The 13,322-nt window shown below is 51.3% G+C and overlaps 1 protein-coding gene across 1 annotated transcript; it reads right to left on the bottom strand.

The window, feature by feature from the left end:
* Positions 1–10,074: 10,074 nt before the first annotated feature.
* SLC18A3 (solute carrier family 18 member A3) lies at positions 10,075–11,914 on the bottom strand. Its single transcript, XM_033148782.1, has one exon. It carries the CDS (start codon positions 11,796–11,798, stop codon positions 10,161–10,163), a length of 1,638 nt encoding a protein of 545 aa, XP_033004673.1. The 5' UTR covers positions 11,799–11,914; the 3' UTR covers positions 10,075–10,160.
* Between the last annotated feature and the right edge of the window lie 1,408 nt (positions 11,915–13,322).

Genomic DNA, 13,322 nt, shown 5'->3' with positions numbered 1-13,322 from the left:
TAAGCAGCTTTAATACTTCCTGACATCTATTTTGCTACCAAAACCACAAACCTTTGAAGGTCAGACTAATTCTTCTTAGCTGACAGCGGCTGGGGTAGACATTTATTTTTTAATTTATTTGCAAATGGGGCCTTGGATGTATATAGGGTTTGTGAGCTTTTCGTAGAGCTTTATAACCTTGTTTGTCCAGTGGGGCGAAGGAATGTTCATGGAGACACCAAAGGCAATGATAATACATCTTCCACGATAGTTGCAAGTATCATCTGCATCCAGCCAAAGACAGAATATAATGGTCTTATTAAGTATTTTGTATCTGTATTGGGTCTGCCTATATGCATAAACCAGCTCAATTTGTTTCCCAAGTGCCCTTTGTCCTTTGCCCTCTCCCCCAGCAGTAAGAATAAATCAAAACAGGTAGGAAAATCCAGGTGTGTTCCAAAAGTAGATTTCAGTACTTGCACATGTGATACGATGGACATTCTCAGAAGCTGCATCAAGAGGCAACGTGAAGAATCATGGAACTGCATAGTTCGAAGGAACCCCAAGGAACATCCAGTCAAACCCCCTTGCAGTGCAGGAATATGCAGCTGTTCCATACGGGGATTGAACCTGCAACCTTGGCATTATCAGCAGCACACTCTGACCAACTGAGCCATCCATGCAGGCCCATAGCTCAGTGGCAAGGCGTCTGTTTTGCACGCAGAAGGTTCTAGGTTCAATCTCTGGCATTTTCAGGTTGGGCTGGAAGAGAATCCTGCCGGAAATAGTGGACAGCCACTGCCAGTCCGTTTGGGGGCATCGCTGCTTAGCTAGGTGGTTGAACAATCTGACTCACTAAAAGGCGTGAGGTCAAGAGCAGTGCTTCCCAAACCCGAGTCTGCAGCTGTTTTTGGACTGCAAGTCCAATAATCCCTTACGTTCTTTGCCTCTAGAAAGCCCCTCATTTGAGCTCTAGCTCTTCAAGGCCAGCTCAGTTCTGGTTCAAGTTCAGGAAAACTAAAGAGGGTGGGAGCTTCTTTTGGCATGTGCAGAGGGCATTTTTATAATGAACACCCCTCCCCCAAAACAAAACAAAACAAAACTTGGGACTAGAGAGTGGCTTCCAGTGACATTTAGATGCAGCATGGCCTGTAGATAGCTTAAAGCCTATCTTTGTGGAGTATGACATAGAATCAGAGGGCCTTCTTGGTAGCAGTGCTGACCCTGTGGAACGCCCTTCCATCAGATGTCAATGAAATAAACAACTATCTGAAGAAGTGTGCGTGCACATGAATGCTCATACCAAGAACAAACTTAGCTGGTCTCTAAGGTGCTACTGGAAGTAATTTTTTATTTTATTTTGTTTTGACTTTTAGATGACATCTGAAGGCAACCCTTTTTAGGGAAGTTTTTAATGTTTGATATTTTATTGTGTTTTTAATATTCTGTTGGGAGCCACCTAGAAAGGCTGGGGAAACCCAGCCAGATGGGTGGGGAATAAATAATAAATTATTGTTATTATTATTATTAGCATAGATTTGTAGAGTTGGAAGGGACCCTGAGGATCATCTCGTCCAGGGGTAGGCAACCTAAGGCCCGTGGGCTGGATGTGACCCAATCACCTTCTCAATCCGGCCCGTGGACAGTCCAGGAATCAGCGTGTTTTTACATGAGTAGAATGTGTGCATTTATTTAAAATGCATCTCTGTGTTATTTGTGGGGCATAGGAATTCGTTCACCCCCCCCCCAAATATAGTCTGGCCCACCACATGGTCTGAGGGATGGTGAACTGGCCCATGGCTGAAAAATGTTGCTGACCCCTTATCTAGTCCAACCCCCTGCAATGCAGGAATATGCAATTTGTCCCATAAAGGGATCAAACTTGCAACCTTGGTGTTATCAGCACCATGCTGCTGCCAACTGAGCTAAGCATGGTGATTTGCAAGAGGTGCATCAGAATTGACAAGAGGAGCCTACATGTGGTATATGTGGTGACACCAGTATGCGTAGTGCTATTTATTATTATTATTTTAAAACAACAACAACAACATGCCACCATGTCCTGAAACCTTATCCTTTTCTCTTGGCAACCAAGCCTTGCAACAGCTCTTATCAGAACTTAACTGTAAGCTCCTGTTGAAAAGGAAGGCGCCAATATTTCCCTCATCCCTGCGGATGTTTGCTCATCGCAAGGGAGCATCTAGATCAATGTGCTCTGAAGGCAATCCTATGCAACTTTTGATTAGGTGTAAGTTCCACTGAATTCAATGGGGGCTTACTTCAGAGCAGACATGGTCAGGATGGTTATACTCAAGGAAACATATATAGCAGAGGGATGCGAGAGGAGTTGCGTGCTTCCATTGATTTACAGCTGCTGCCTATCCATTTTTCACCAGGAAGGAAACATATATAGGAGAGGAATGGAAGATTAATTTCCAACACCCATTGATTTACAGCTGCTGGTTATCCATTTTCACCAGGATGGCTGGAGGGGAAGTTTTAACTTCTGGAAGAGGTAGAAGAGAATGAGGACGAAGTGCCTTTGTTCTAGACAAGGGGTTTCCCAAACTTGAGTCTCCAGCTGTTGTTAGACTACAACTCCCATCATCCCTGACCGCTGGTCCTGCTAGCAAGGGATGATGGGACTTGTAGTCCAAAAACAGCTGGAAACCCAGGTTTGGGAAGCACTGCTCTTGACTTTGGAAGCGCATGCTGAGAAATCCCACATAAAGAGAAGAGCATTTTGCATTAGAGGCATGGGGGTGACTGTGTGGGGCGCGCCAGGGGGCGAGGTGTTGGGAGGAATGTGGTAGGCTCTGAAGCAAGAAAATGCCCATCTATAAAGCTTGATATCCGCATGCTCTTCCTCTCTCGGGAGATCAAAGTCTTGAATTCAAGTCCACCTAGACACGCTACTATTAAGCGACCAAGTCCTAAAGTAAAACCAGAGGCTGATGGGAAGTAGGAAGCTTAAGAGAAAACGACGCGAGAGAGGAAGGATTTAATCGTTCCTGTGAAAGTCTGTCCCCAGCCAAGGGCGCCTCGTGAAGAGGTGGTGCGGATGCAACAAGTTATTGCAGCTTTCGAAAACAACTGGGCTGCTGCGATCTCAACCCCCGAAGCTACTTGCTCCCGTTCGTTTCAGGGCCACTGTTCCGGATTAAGCATTTAGGGGACCGCAGCCTCTATGGTCTTTGAGGATCATGTTCCTCTCCACTCTAGTAGTTCAGCATCAGGATAGATGGACCTGACGATGATTTCCAGCAAGAGACTCGGTACGTTTACTCGGGAGTAAGCCTCACTGAGTTCAATGGGCCTCACTCCTTGGGAAGCCCTAGCCGGGAAGAATTATTTAAACCGGGAGGGTAAGGTTCCAGATCGGATCGTTTCGGCGCATGCATACAGTTAGCAAAGATAGCGCTAGCGTAAGATATTTCCCTTACACTCCTCCCCTTCCCCGAAGTTCAGAGAGGGAATGGCGGACTGGAGCGAGGTTGGTAAGATGCTCCCCACCAACACCACCACGCGACCCTAGTTAGCAACCCAGAGCCGGATCCGTCACCCACTTAAAATATTGACATTTTGAGCAGACGGAGAGTCCCATTGAAACCAAAGAGCGCGCAGATCAGCAAGGAAACGGGAGTTCGGTGGCTTTTAAAAGAAAAACATTCCCTCCTAGACAAGGCAGGATAGAATAGAGACGGCAGAAAGTTCTACCGTGTTTGTTTGTTTGTTTTGTTTGCAAAGAGGCTCCTTTTCCTAGCGACCACCGATTCCTTGCTTTTCCATGCGACTCAGGCGCCAGACACGCGTTCGCAGAGCGGGTCCTTTGAGGCCATGAGTTTGGAAACGCGCAGCGGCACCTCTCCTTACCTGGCTCTTCTATACCGATCCGGGCGAGGCGAAGTTTCTCCCTAGGACTGGTGCTGATGAACAAGAGCCTGCCAGCGAAGAAGTCTCGGGCTTTGGGCAGCTGGCAGAGGAAGGAGCTGCTCAGCAGCCTCCAGCGGAGCTGTCCATGGTACCTCGGCGCCGCCAGCTGCGCTTTGGCGAGCCTTGTGGCCACGCGCGCGAGCGCTCGGAGGGCTGCCCCCTCTCCACGCGACCCACCTTCCTCCCCCCTCCGCGACTGGGTGTGGAAACTCCTCCCCTTCGCCCTTCCTATTCGCGCAGCCTGGGATGGGCGAGGAGGCGGTCCAAACTAGGGAACCCGACGAGCAAACAGAAGCTCACCGAAAAATGTTTACCTCTCTCAGGTGAAAGAGGGTCCCTGCTTATGGATGAAAGGCAGGCTGCTGCTGCTTGACGTGGGCGGTGGCGGTGGGCCAGGGAAAAGACTACTGCAATAGGCCAAGGAAGGCGCTCTCTGGTTGGACCAACTGCTTGTGTGAAAAGCAAGCTCGGCTGCCGAACTACACAGAGCGCTGCGTCAGGCAGCGTGGGGGAAGGGGGAGCTTTCTGGGCAAAGTTAGGGCGCGTCTACACATTTGAAAGGGGGGCCGTAGGTGTTTCTCTCCTAGGGCTCCCATCCAAGGGGCTGGAGGTCTCTTGAGTGCGAATTCTTAGCAGCTTTCCTCCAAACCATAGCGGTAATTTAAACGTGCCCTGCTCTTGAGTAATCCTAGAAAGGAGATTGTAGTGGATTTCGATAGTACGTAACCTCGCCCCTCTCCTCCCCGCCTCCAGACTTACATTTCAGAGATAATTGCTTCCGAGCCTTATAATAACTGGTGTGATTTATGTAACACTCTTTATTGGCGAAGATGTTTCCTGTCGCTTTCTGGGTTCAAACTCGCCTACCAAATTGTGATATGTCAAGAATACTTCCCTTTCTCAAATTGAGCTAGGAGACTTGCTCAAAGTTTGTGGCAAAGGTATTCAGCGCTCTTCTTTCTTTACTGAACCTCACCGCCGAGGGGAAAACACATACTGTCTCTCACTGCTCCAAGGAGACAAAGAAAGACATCTCTTTGAACCCCCTACTGTAGGATGCAAGTTCTGGGGCGGAGAGGTTGCAAAAGACTCCCATAATCTGGAAGGATTGAGTCTCTCAGCCTAACCTACCTCACAGGATTGCGAGGGAGACTGTTGTATGCTGCCTTGAGCTGCTTGGAGGAAAGGTGGGACAAAATTGCAGTTTTTTTTTAAAAATGTCTTGGACATTCGTTGCGACGTTGCAACAATCATGCTACCAGTTAAGTGCCCGCTTCTCTCTCTCTCTCGCTCTCTCTCTAAAACCCCACAGGACAATCCTGCTTGCACCTCATTCGGAACCCAACCCGGTGAATCTTCGTTCCGATTAAACGTGCACGTGCAGCACGTTACTCTTCTGAAGCAGAAGTTGCAGACCCAGGGCTGTGATCCTATCTGCACTTTCCTGAGAGTAAATCCTACTGAACACGATGGGGATTACTTATGAAGAGGCAGGCAAAGACTTGCACCACTTCTTTCTCTGTGGGGGAAGTGTTAGCGATGATTTTGCTAATCTGCCAGCTCCCGCCCTCGCCCCCCCCCCCCAGTTCAGTCCCATATCCAGATTCACCGCCTCCTTTTTATAAGCGTGGGGCTAATGTCTCTCCCCCTAAAACAGATCTCAGAATGATCAAGCAACGATAAAGATAAGAAAGCAGCGCTTTAGCAACCCCCGGCTCCAAGCGGCCTTCCCCCAACAATGTGTAATCTGCGGTCTGTTTCACGCGCAATGGGAAAAGCACGGTGTTAATTCGATTTAGGGACCCTCGATCCTGTGCATCCCACTCCTATTGGCGGGCTGTCAAAATTCAGAGGGGCCTCCTCGCGAGTAAGCGTGAATCGGCTTTCAGCCTTTAAAGTACTAATAACATTCAAGGGGCTTAGAAGGAACCTTTTCTTGCGTTTAGGTGACAAACGAGCGAGCTGGAGAGAAAAATTCGTTGTTGGGTTTCTTTCTTTCCTCCCCAATAAAAACCACCACCTCCCCCTAAAGCGGCGTCAGCTTTCTTTTTTTCTTCCCCCCTACCTTCCTCTAGCTCCTTTGGCTGCATAATCGAAAGCCAACAACCCCCCACCACGAGCTCCTTTGTCAAGTGTGGCTGGAAATGCACTTCCAAAGCGCTCCTTAGACACCCCCAACAGCTCGACAGGGCCCTTCTCGTGCGTCGGAATCAGATGGTTTTTCAACGGAGCTGCGGGGAAAATACCCAACTTGTGTGTCTGCGAAGAAATGATTGAATCGTATTGAGCCACAGCTGGAGAGCTCCTAGGGTGGGTGGGGGAGAGAAGGAGGGGGGAGCTCGGCGAGAGAAAGAACCGGGGCTCTCGGGGAAAACGAAATATTCGGTTCCCCGGAGTTCTGGCACCAAATGAACCCTTGGATGTGAATGCAGGAGGTCAGATCCTATCTCCTCGTTGTCCCGTCCCCCCCAGCTGCAGGTACAAAGGTGTTTCCCCCCCATCGACCCTAGGAAAGAGACCTAAGGCTGCGATATTATACTCTCTTATAGGGGTGCCAACTTGAATAAAATAATGGGTGGGGGCAGGTAAGCCCCGCCGCGCATAATCGATCACACGACAGGTGAACGGACACTATTTGAATGGCAATGCTCATCAGTTTTGGGGGGCAGCCCCCTCAAATATTGTACTGGGGGCGGGGGCGAAGGGACCTCTGTAATTCCCATAGGCTGGATTCCGCCCCCCCCCCAAAAAAGCAGGCGTATTTAAGATCCGAATGAAAACCGGTGTTGTGTTGCCCTGAGAATGATAGGGGCTAAAAATGAATTGTTGGGGAGGGGTTCGTGGAGAGAGGGCAAGCAGAGATGAACCCTTTGGCTGGGGTCACCGAGTGTAATAATCTTCACGTTCAGAGTCAGTTCGCCACTGAAGACCTGTTGTACAGGCAGGTTTTGCGTTTAGGCTGCCCGGATCATATGCGTGACCAATTTGGGGAACGGGATACTTGACCACACACACACACACACACACACACACACACAACCCCTTGAGATTCTAGAGTATAGAGAGAGACCCAGCGAAGCTCTTGTGATGCTCCTGCACACCCGGCGCGAAATAGCACCAGGGAGAAGCAAGAGGAGGAAGAAGATGCCACAGTCTAATCGCTTATTCATCAGCTCAGCGCTACCTCCCGTTTCCCCAGCTTGACAGAGGCTGATCTGGAGCTGAACAGCGCTCCAACCAACCTCCTTCTCATAGCTTGTCTGCAAGAGAGTTGTGATCTTTCTCTCTTTCTCTCTCTCTCCCTCTCTCTCTCCCATCCCTTTTTTTCCCTTTCTTCAATTATGATGACAATTGTATTGACTTTTCTTGAAAGCTGTCCACCAACGCCCTCAACCGATCTCTTAGGTCGCTAGCTCGTTTGGTCCTTTTTCTGTAGCTGAGGACCCCGAGAGAATTAAGGGGAAACAGTCCCGCGCACGTGAATATTGGGAAATGCAAACGTGGGTGGGAAGGTGGGGGAGAGGATTAACAGCTAATCTGCCGGATCCAAGCGGGGTGCGGTGGGGGAAGCCATGAATAAGGTGGGTGTCCTTCTGTAGGTCTAGGAGCAGAATGGAAGCGACCACACCAGGTGAACTTGAGACGCTCCAGAAGTTGCCTCTGTCTTTTGAGGGCACATGGGCTGAGGGGCGAGGCACTTACTCGAAAGTAAGTCCCACTAACCATACAGGAGGGAGCTAATTCCGAGTAAAGTTGCACAGGACCATGAGTTCAAAAGCTGGGAGCCTGCTCATTTAGGATGGGGTAGACCCATCCCCAAGAAACCCATGGGATGAAGAGTCTCATCCCTACATAGGAAGCCGCCTTATAGCAAGCCAGATATTTGCTCCATCTAGGTAGAGCTCAGCTGGTAGAGCATAAGACTCTTAATCTCAGGGTTATGAGTGCGAGTACCGCGGTTGGGTGAAATATTCTTGCAGGGCGTTGGACTAGATTATCCTAGTGGTCCCTTCCAACTCTACAATTCTATGATTCTATTGCATACGTTGACCGGCTGTGGCTAGCCAGGGTTTCAGGGAGAAGCCTATCCCACTCCGACCTGGAGATCACAGAGACTGACCTGCGACCTTCTGCATGAAAAACTCTCCAATGCTTCTCCGTAATCCATTTGTTGGGAAGTGAGCGTCAGTAAATGTATTGAGACTTTCCTCCGAGGAAGTAACTTTAGGACCGCGGTCTTAAAGAATCCTAACCCTTGCGCAAGATTGCAAGGAAGGAGATGCGCAGCTGGATCCTAAGTGCCGCTTGGTTGATCCAGTGGACTTTCTCCCTTAACAGGCACACTGCAGGCTCGACCCTGCTTACTCGGAAGTAAGCCACACTTACTCCATAATAAGAAACACAATCCTTTCACGCTTAACCTCAGGATCCACCGGGAAGTTATCCCGCGCAAGCCCCATCGAAATAAACGAGAGGCGCGCAATAGCACTCTCTCTCTCTCCTGATCCAGACCTGTCACCAAAATCTTTCCGATCCCTGCTGTCGCTCACAAAACTTTTCAATATACTTTTACTTTGTATAAATACTTGCGAGAGAGCGGTGCGCCAGCTGGAGACGCGCAGTTTTGAAAATTTCATTGATTCCAAACCTTCATTTAACCATTGCTAAGGCTGTGATCCTACGCATACCTACACCAGGAGGCAGGTCCTCTTGAGCTCAGCGCAACTAATTTTTGAGAAACCGTGGGCAAGAGAGAGAGGCACGTCTCATTGTGTTCCACGGGCGAGACTGACAGTGCAATCCTATGCACGTCTGCTCAGAAGTCCCCAGCTGATTTCAGTTGGGCTTACTCTTAGGAAAGTGGGTAATGGATTGTAGCCTTAAGCACATAGGTGTACATTAATGGCAGTGGCTTTTTTTAAAAAATAAAAAAGTGCTTCCCTTTGATTGGATCTCGCCAGCCTGCCTTAGTCTTTTTTTTTCTATAGTATTTGGGTAGGTGGCAGAAATATATGATTTCAAGCGGATTTCTTGCGGGGGACGGAAGTTGTATTTCCAGAATGACTCCTGTAACTTTACTCTTGAAGTCAGGAGTTAAAGCTCCTATATGGACCCATGTGATAGTCACGTTATTAGAAGAAGTTCCACCGAATTCAATGGACTTTGCTCAATGAGGATGCTTAGGACTGCACACCGAGTCCAGTCTTTACACAAACAAACAACGAAGCCAAGACGTATGGTTCCCCTGAACGCCATTTATTCAGCCGGCACAACCAGTGTAGCAGTTTCACACTAAAACATGGTACGGTATATTGCATTTATCAGAGTAGCAGCACAACAGAAAAATAAATAAATGGTTACAGATTTCATTCCCCCTCACTGAGAGGAGAAATAATACGACATGATTTCCATTGCTGGCATTAAATATGAAACCGATAGTTTCCACACAGGTACCTATATATATTTATAAAAATGTACAATATTTATTGAGACCCCGGGTGTGCATTTTGCAACTTCATTTTTTCTCCCTTACAATTTTAAGAAGATCCTTCAGAGGTGTTGTAAGGTGTTTCTATGACAATTTACGCAGGACAGGGTGATTGGCACCTGTCTCCCTCGAGCTACGAAATCCAGGGGATGATTCACAAAGGAGGAGCAGACCCTCACAAGCCCAACACCACAGACATAATTTTCAGACCACCTCAAAAACACAACGCTTTCTCGGCGGAGTCAGTTCACACATTCAAGTCATCAAGTGTGCCGCAGTCAAGTGTAGGAAGAAAAGAAAAAAGAAAACCCGTGTAATTGTGTGAAACGCTTCCAAGTGATAGCATTACCCCCGTGTATGTGGCAAACTTAGTGATGTACATGCATGTGTGAACCAGCCGAAAGTCACACACAAACATTGCGAGAAAAACCTCTTGGCACAACAGGCTTTTGTCAGGGAGTTTTTGACCTGTGCCCTCCCCTCTTTTAACGGGAAAGGATAATCACAGATCTCTACAAATGCACCGTTCATGTTAGGATAGTTATCTGGAGCTTTCATCTTGACAGGGTGTTGAAGGTAATACCTTTGAGAGAAGAAGGAGAAGAAGAAGAAGAAGAAGAAGAAGAAGAAGAAGAAGAAGAAGAAGAAGAAGAAGAAAGCCATCACATCAAGACAAAGGTTAAAGTAGTATATTGGCACATTGGGGCATAACAGCCAAGATGCTTTCCCTAACTCCCTCTTGGGGTACTCCGCCCACCCTCTAAGTATAGTCATAGTCTGAAGAGTCATCTTCAGACGCCCCTCTGAAGTCTCTATGGAAAGAGTCTACGCTATTCTCTTCAGCGCCCCCTACCGGGTGGAGGTGTTTGCCCTTGCCTTTGCGTTCTTCCATCTTGATAGTGTCGTAGAGTCCCTTGGGCCCCTCCTCCAGGAGAATGTTCCTCTCCGAGTGCGAGGGCTTCATCTGGCAAATGTTTTTGAGGGCCAGGAGGATGGGGGCGTAAAGCACGTTGGCCAGGCCCATGCCCAGGTTGAGTTGCACAAAGCCAAAGGAGTGGACGATCTCCCCGGCCACAATAGGGCCCAGGGCGTATGCCACCGAATAGGAGATGTCGGCGATGGCATAGACGCTGCCATAGACGGACACGTAGCGGACATCAACCAGGAAGGCGAGGGTGGGAAGCAGGGCGGTGTCCACCAGGGCAATGCCAAAGCAGATGCCACACAGAGGAATGGTGAGCTGCCAGAAGTTCCGGCAGGCGGGCACCATGCAGGAGGAGGCCCCTATGGTGGCCAGGCCCAGCGCCCCATAGAACCACTGGAGGTGGGGGTACTTGTCTGCCAGCTTGACGGTGATATAGACGCCCAGCACGTGGGGGATGAAGGCCGGCAGCCACGTGAGGCCCATCTCCCACTCGTTGGCGTCCATGGTCTTCTTCATCCAGTTGGAGATGGTGGGCTCCAGGAAAGCCAAGGGGATGTTGCAGGTGGTGAGGGCCCCGGCTACCACAACGATGTAGGGGTCTATCATGAGCTTGTAGATGGGGGTGCCCACGGGCATGTTGTCCCGAGACCTGTCGCTGAAAGGCTTGATGGCCAACAGGAGGAGCAGGCCGTCCAGGAGCGAGATGAAGGCCAGTACCAGGAAGGGGACCCTCTTGCCCGCGAAGTAGTACAGGATGCCTCCGAAAGGGGGCGCCACCAGGCTGCCGAAGGAGATGAAGGCGAGCGCGATGCCCAGTGCGCGGTTGCGCTCCGACTCTTCCGTGTACTTGTCGGCGATTAGCGCGATCCCCGACGTGTCGGCGAACGCCGAGCCCAGGCCCTGCAGGCTGCGCGCCGCGAACAGGGTGCCATAGTTCTCGGCGAAGGCGAAGATGATGGTGGACAGAAACATGACGCCCAGGCCGATGAGCAGCGGGATGGCGTAGCCCACGCGGTCGATGAACGTGCCGCTCAGCGGGTTGACCAGCAGCTGCAAGATGGCCTTGGAGGCGAACAGCACCCCGATCCGGATGTCGTCGCTGTCGGCCGGGTAGCGAGGCCTCAGCATGGGCCGGCTGCTGTTGAGGGACCAGCCCAGGCCACCACCAGTAGTGGAGATGTTGGAGGCGGCGGTGGTAGGGGCGGACGCCTGTTGCTGCTGCTGCTGCGCCCCCTGTTGGCGTTCCTCGGCGACGTTGAGGGCGGCCACGAAGTCCGGGACGATGGGCACGATCACCATGTACAGCATGTTGTCCAGCAGCAGCGCCACGCACACGATGACCAGCAGGAGGCGCCGCTGGCGGTTGGCCTCCTGCAGGGCGGTGCTCAGGGCTTTCGTGCGCTGGCCCACCGCCTCCGACAGCTTTTCCACCGCCGAGCGGGGCCCCGAAGGGGCGGAGGCCTCCCCCTCCATCCTCCGCAGCCGCTGGGAGTCCAGGGAAGAGGAGAAGCAGGCGCAGGAGGCGTTAGCTGGGCATGGGGCGAGGGGAGCAGAGAAGCTCTGCTGGGATGGGTGGAGGTGGCGGCAAAAGAAGCCTCCTCTGTCCCACCGATCTCTCTCTCTCTTCTCTTCTCTATATCTTCCCTCCCTCCCTTCACTTCTCCGTGCCTTTCAACCCCATCTTTCCCCAGATCTCATTTCCCGGGGTCTAACAAAGCTTCCTCTCCTGTCTTACCCAGCTTCCCTCCTTTCTCCAGAACGAACTTTCTTTCTTTTCTCTTCCTCCCTCCCTCCTCCACTTCCCCAGGAGGCTCGGCCGCCTCCCTTCACTCCTCGCCTTCCCCCGTTCTTAAACGCAGCCCTCCTTCCACGAAGCCACCCTGCCTTTCCCGGCTTTCCTTCCAGAGGCCCCCTCACCTTCCTCTGCTCCCCACACCCACAAGCCTTTCCTACCGACTCCTCTCCTTCGGGTGTTCCGCGCTGCCCTTTGGAGCCAGACGCGCACCTCGGTGGCTGGACTTCCAGACGGAGCCTTCCCTCCTCCCTCCTCCCTCTCTCCGTCTGTCTTCTCCCTCCTCCTCCTATCTGTCTTCCTCGGACCTCACTCGCCTGCTCGCCCGGAATCCTGAGCCTCTCTTCTTTCGCCCTCTCGCCTTTCTGGCTCACGCACACTCTTTCTGGTCAAGCGGCGCTCCGTGGCTGCGCTCCTTGAGTGCTGTCAGTCTTTTTTAGGAGGCATCCGAGGGCGCCTCCTCTTGCTCTTGCCTTCGCCTTTCCCCCCCCTGGCCAAGGCTTTGTGAGGTGGCAGGAACCGAGGGTTGCCCATCAATCCGTCCAATCTGGAGAGTGGAGGGCAAGGATCTCTCTCTCTCTCTCTCCTCGCCCCCTTGCTTCTCTTTCCAGCTCAGGGACTCTTGGAGAGCTCAGACCGTCCCTTCCGCAACTCCATCCTTGGCTGCCTCCAAGCGCTCTCTCTTTGCCTTCCTTGACGGAGAAGCCTGCCTCTTGGTGCCACCGGCGCGGATGGACTTGCCAGCTCTTACTTTTTCCTTCCACTGCGCCCCGCCTCTCCAAAAAAAAAAAGCCGGCTCACCCCCCCCCCCTCCACTCACACACTGGCCTCCCACCCCGCGCAAGTTGTGACGCACAGTTCAGCTCCGGTCCCCGAGTGGTTCCTTCGCCAGCTGCGTTTCTTTATGCTAATTTAACACATGGAGGGATCTTAGCCAATGAATTGCTAAGCGGGGAGTCGGCACCCCGGAGCAGACCCCACTTGGAAGGAGGGAGAGAGAGCCGGCCCGTTGCGTGCGTGTGTGTGTGTGTGTGTGTGTGTGAGAGAGAGAGAGAGAGAGAGAGAGAGAGAGAGAGAGAGAGAGAGAGAGAGAGACAGCGTGTGTTGAGTGCAGCGCTGCTGCGCCGCTCGGCAGAGAAGAGTGCCAAACCTGCTGGAGCTGGAAAAGGCTTTAAAAAAAACAACCGGAGAAAGTCGCAATCCGC

This window comes from Lacerta agilis, chromosome 5 (assembly GCF_009819535.1).
Source record: "Lacerta agilis isolate rLacAgi1 chromosome 5, rLacAgi1.pri, whole genome shotgun sequence".
Classification (NCBI taxonomy): domain Eukaryota; kingdom Metazoa; phylum Chordata; class Lepidosauria; order Squamata; family Lacertidae; genus Lacerta; species Lacerta agilis.
The sequence above is the reverse complement of the archived record's forward strand: the minus strand, read 5'-3'. Positions and strand labels throughout refer to the sequence as shown.